This window comes from Apaloderma vittatum, unplaced genomic scaffold (genome assembly GCF_000703405.1).
Source record: "Apaloderma vittatum isolate BGI_N311 unplaced genomic scaffold, ASM70340v1 scaffold27817, whole genome shotgun sequence".
Classification (NCBI taxonomy): Eukaryota; Metazoa; Chordata; class Aves; order Trogoniformes; family Trogonidae; genus Apaloderma; species Apaloderma vittatum.
The window spans coordinates 25644-30767 of NW_009726142.1; the positions used below are offsets into that span (position 1 = coordinate 25644).

General features: G+C 51.2%; 1 protein-coding gene across 1 annotated transcript in view; it reads left to right on the forward strand.

The window, feature by feature from the left end:
* LOC104276755 (protein kinase C beta type) overlaps positions 1-5124 on the forward strand; it is a gene marked incomplete at its 5' end in the record, with an annotated part of 35842 nt that overhangs the window by 24226 nt on the left and 6492 nt on the right. Inside the window, one exon of the mRNA XM_009873180.1 lies at positions 863-1003. Within this exon, the coding sequence (XP_009871482.1) occupies positions 863-1003 (141 nt within the window). The remainder of the gene's footprint in view (positions 1-862; positions 1004-5124) is intronic.

The following is a 5124-nucleotide window of genomic DNA, read 5'->3' on the forward strand; positions in this document are numbered from 1 at the left end:
TCCCTGCCAGGGGGGCAGCGGGGGGCTCTTGCAGCCCCACAGCCCTGGGACACAGAGCTGGGCTGGCTGCAGCCTCCGCACAGCTCGGCGCTTGAGTTTGACTGCCCTGCTTTTATTAAAGTAGTCATTTCGTTACAGGTGCACGGCTCATATTCTCCGTGCTTATCAACATCTTACACATCTCTGGCATCTCCACCTGATCTCTGACCACAGCTCCAACAATGCCCCCAGGATATTAATGTTTGGACAGCCACCCTTAATTCCCAAGGCCTGTTGCGCTTTTCGTACTGAGCCAGCCAAGAGAAGTTTAGATGATAAACAACATTAATGGGCTCTTGGTGTTTTTTTTTCCTTCAGATTGACTCTTTCATTACAACTCTCGTCTGAATCTAGAGGAGGGGGGGTTCTGCTTCTAGAGGGGGTTCTGCTTCTTGAGGGCAGGTTGTTCGCCAAACCTTTAAAAGAAGAACCTTTACAAGAAATTGGTGGCCTTTAAAATAAATCAAGCAGATGCTGAGAAGTTTGCTACCAAGCAAAGGGACCGCTGAGCGGCATCCTGCTCCCCGTGCTGTAGCGGGCTGCAGCGGGGCTCTCCCAGCACCCCGATGGTATTTCTTGACAAACTAATTTCTTTCCCAGAGGAGAAGGGGATGTGCTTGTCCCATCCAGCGCAGGTACCTGCGCTCTGCTCAGCCCAGAACCTTCCCTGTCCCTGGAGCCGCTCCCTCCGTCCTCAGCTCGGAGCGCCGAAAGCGCGCAGAGGGCGCGGGAGCCCTGTCACCCCGGGGCTGCTCTGGGTGGGCGCTTTGGGAAACAGTTGTACGCTCTGCGTGTGACTCTTTCTTCTCTCCTTCTCCCCAAGCTGATGACCAAGCACCCCGCCAAGCGCCTGGGATGCGGCCCGGAGGGGGAGCGGGACATCAAGGAGCACGCCTTCTTCCGCTACATCGACTGGGACAAGCTGGAGCGCAAGGAGATCCAGCCTCCCTTCAAGCCAAAGGCTGTAAGTGTGGCCGCGCCGCGCGCGTCCCTCCCCTCCGGCTCGTGCCCGCGGGTCGTGCCCGCAGCTCCTCGGTCTGCTCTGGAGGTCGCGGCTCCTCAGCTTTGGGGAAGGAGAACTCTGGGACGCCCGGTCTCGCTCTGGCTTGCAGGGGGAGAAGGACCGCACATGTGGCTCACGGGTTTAACGACATCGCGCTGCTCTCTGCTCGTCACCCCAGGGATCGGTCTTTCTGCTGGTCTTTTTCCTCTCTTCCTTTTAGGCTGAACAGGTCTCTCTCTCTCTCTCCTTTTCCCCTTAACCTCAGCTTTACTTCGACATCTAGCTCAGCACCGCAGTCTGTCTGAATTGGCAGCGGAGCTGTGTCTCACCCGACGGTTTCTCTCCAAGGTGAAGCGGCGGAAGGCTGGAGCCTGGTGCAGAACCCGGCTGCTCTGCCCTCTCCGCCCGCTGGAGACAGGGTTTTGCTGTTTCTCTTTGCTGTTGGTGGGACCAGCAGGGTCACAGCTATGGGCGAGCCTCTCCGCGGAGCCGCATGGGCTTGTTCCTGTTTCTCCACCTCTCGCGTGCCCGTTCGCTGCTCTGCCCTCATTGGGGCTAGTGTTTTCCATGAATTCAAAGTTAAATCTGATTTACAGATCCCCAGTTGGCACTGTTCACCTCAGTTTACAGCGTGGCGTTACTGTTTGGTGTTTCACAGTTAAAAACAACCGAATTCTGTTGAAAGTGCTTTCTTACCATTTCAAAACATGCGATTTTTTGCCCTACCTTAAACATCTCATTTCGTCGACAATCCCTTTTACGCTGGACCTCAGAGGGGGACAGTGAGCTGCCGTCTGTCGCGCCTCGCCTCACAGCTGGCGTTGGGGAAAATTCACCGTTTGATAGGATGGGAAGATTAATAGAAAGGTGGGCGCAGTAGATTTAGGATTTAGGCAGGATTAAGACAACTCGGTACCTGCTGATAGCTGATATTTCAGCAGCGGTGCGTCTGGGCGGGGAAGCGCTGCTCCCTTCGTGCCAGCTGCGAGCGCAGATCAGAGCAGCACGGAAATGAAAATCCAGGTCTGGGCACCTTCACGATGTTCTGGTGGGGAAAGACGTCGCTTCTGCCCTTCAGCTGCGCTCCAGGGGCTCGGCTGGCTGGCTCGTTACCTTGGCTTCAGTCCATTTTTTTTTTTTTTGTCTTTTTTTTTTTTTAAATTAGCTTCTGTAAAGATAAGGTTACAGAGACTGTGCAAGCTGAGGTTTCAAAATTCAGGATAGGCAGATGAGATGCCCGCAGCATGTAGTGCCCGAGCGCTCCTGCCCCCCAGAGCCGGCTCCAAATTGCCTCCAGCGTCCCGCAGCGAGCTCCGCTGCTTGGGAGGTGTCATTCATTCACGTTTGCTCTTTCGGCCTGGCTTGGGGGATACATACCCGCACCGAGAAAATTGAAAAAAAAAGAGACTTGGTGTGCTGCTTCCCGCTTTGTGCTTGATTAACCTTTATCACCGCCACGGTAACGAGACAGGTCGGGGGCTGCCTTGTCTGTGTGTGCAGGGACTCGGCGGGGACAGGGGCCTCTGCTTGGCTGCAACGACGTTTGGCTCGTGCATAACAATTCCTTCCGTGGGTCTGCATTTAGTGTGTTTACACTTGCCTGCTTTCTCTGTCTCTCGTCGAGATAATTATTGTTTTTGGTATCTAATTACTCCTTTACTTTACATGAAGCCTAGTGATTTGAAAAGTCTCCTCATTTTGAAAGTGTCAAAATCACACGGTGGAGCACAGGATTACTCACAACAGGACAGGGCTTTTTTAAAAAAAAATTGCTTTTAATCTAATAATTTTTAATTGCATAAATTAATTTCTCTCTAACTGCTTTGAATTAATTAATATTGAAATGCCGTTTATAGACCTGGATGCGTAAAAACCCCAGTTCTCCTGCAAGCGCATTTTTGTAGCCGTAGTTGCAGTCTGTGAGGTGAGTTCAGGTGTTTGCTGCAGTGATTTCCTAATTAGATGAGATCTAAGGATCGAGGGGTCCGACAGCGGGCAGGCGCACGCCGTGGGGAGGCGGCCGAACGCGTTGAGGTTAAACATCTCTTGTAATCGTGTCAAGGTTTGCTCTGGTAGCCTCAGGGTCCCGTAAAGACTTTCTCTGAGATCACCCTCTCATTATTCAGCCAATAATGTTTTTGGTATCTTGGGCAGCAGCTTGGGTTTGTTCCGGAGGAGAGAGGGGAAATCCACCCAGAGCAGCCCCAGGAAGGTCGGGCTTGCCCCAAGAGATGCCGGTGGGATCGTGGCTGTATCACTGGTTTGGGCCAAAAAAATGGGAAACTGGGAGCATGTTCCGCCCGGCACAGCCCAACAGCCATCCTGGGCTTTTTGGAGTCTTTGATTGCATCTCGGGGATCAATGGAAAAGATTTTATTAGGCTTTTTTTTTTTTTTCCTATTCTCGATTTGAAATCAGGCTGGAAACCGATAAAATAAAAAGACCATCTTCTAAGCTGACAGTTTTATTTCTGCAGCTCAGAAAAAAAAAAAAGTCGTTCCGTGCTGGCTATAAATATTAGACAGGACACGTTGGGGATTTATGTAAGATAAATTCCCACCCTCCCCCTTTCTCCATTCAGGAGGGAGTGATGCCTGTACATTAATATAGTACTAAAATGAAGCAGATTTTTCACAACGTGCCTTTAGATAAATGTAAAAATTCGTACAGCTCATCTCCCATCCTTTAACGAGGAACTGGATTTCGGAAGCTTTAAAGGCGGTGCTCCTGCGGCGAGCCACCGTCTGCCGTCCGGAATCCTTCTGGCTCCTATAAACCCAATTTCCAACCTTAAAGTATATATTTTATCCATGTGAAAGCTCCCAAAGAGGAGGATATGCTAATTGGTTTGCTGACCGGGACAAATTCTTACGCATCCAGACAGAAAGCCTGTGAACTTCACAAAGCTGGGCATGGAATGCGATGGAGAGACGCAACTTTTAAAATTTTCCGTCCACGTAGTCCTGCCTTTTTGCATTACGATGAGAGTTACTCTTTGCCAATACACATATTAAAAGTATATTTGTATCCCAACAACTGGAAATGTTTCACAAGGGTTAGGTTGTAAGTCTTTGGTGGGGTTGCTCTTGTTTGATTTTGTTTTTTAAGAGGGAACATTTCTCGGTAGCAGGAAGAAGGCAAGTGCCGTCAGCCGTGGCACATGAGCTGCTTTGCATGTCTGCACCAAGAGCTCGTGAAGCTAATGGGCAACGACAGCTGCATTTTCCAAGTGCTGTGAGGCTTTCGTGGTGTATTGGGAGTCGATAGAACCTGCAGGTGAGAGGGTTATGAGCCGGCAAACCCTGCTCAGCTCGGTGTTGCGGCACCGATAACCCGAACCCCTGCAGGCTGTCCCGGAGAGCTTGCTGAGGGGGAAGACTAGTGGGAGGGTGGCCTCGAAAAGCCCCCGTCTCTTTGTTTCGTGACTTTAGCTTTGTGGCAACTTCAATTCCGGGAATTTACTTTCTGGTTTGCTGCTTAGGTGGTGGCTTTCAGGAAGGCATTTGGCTGTTGCTGTCTTCTCAAACGTCTAAAACCGACTTTTTTTTTGCAAGATTCTGAAGCTGTGCTTGGTGGCGCGGTGTGGAGCGGCAGCCGCCTCTTCCCAAGCAGACTGCAGCTGTGACAGCTCTTGCTGGAATTCCTCGCAGTGGGAATTGTCAGCTCCTCAGGAGAGAGCCTCGCTGTTTGCTTCTGCATGGCGATGAACCTCGCCGCTGAGCGGGAGAGGGACGTCCGCCAGGCTGTGAGCCCTCTGGGGATGCCCTGTCTGGGCATGACAAAGCTTCTCGGGGTCATTTTTGGGCAGCCCTCATCTTTGGTACCCTCCTGGTGAACGGCTCTGCACTGTGTTTGCATGTTTGATTTGGGGAGATTTTGTTTTGGGGTTGGGGTTTTTTTTAATTTTTCTTTTCCTCCCATGAGCAGCACCATCTCATTTTTACACTGAAATACTTTTAAAAGAGCAAACCTTGTAACCCAGCACACCAAGAGCACGATCTGCTCAGCTGTGGGCTCAGCCCTGGGGACCAGAGCAGCCCAGGGCAGGTGCAGGCAGGGAAAAGTGCCTCCAAAGTCTCCTG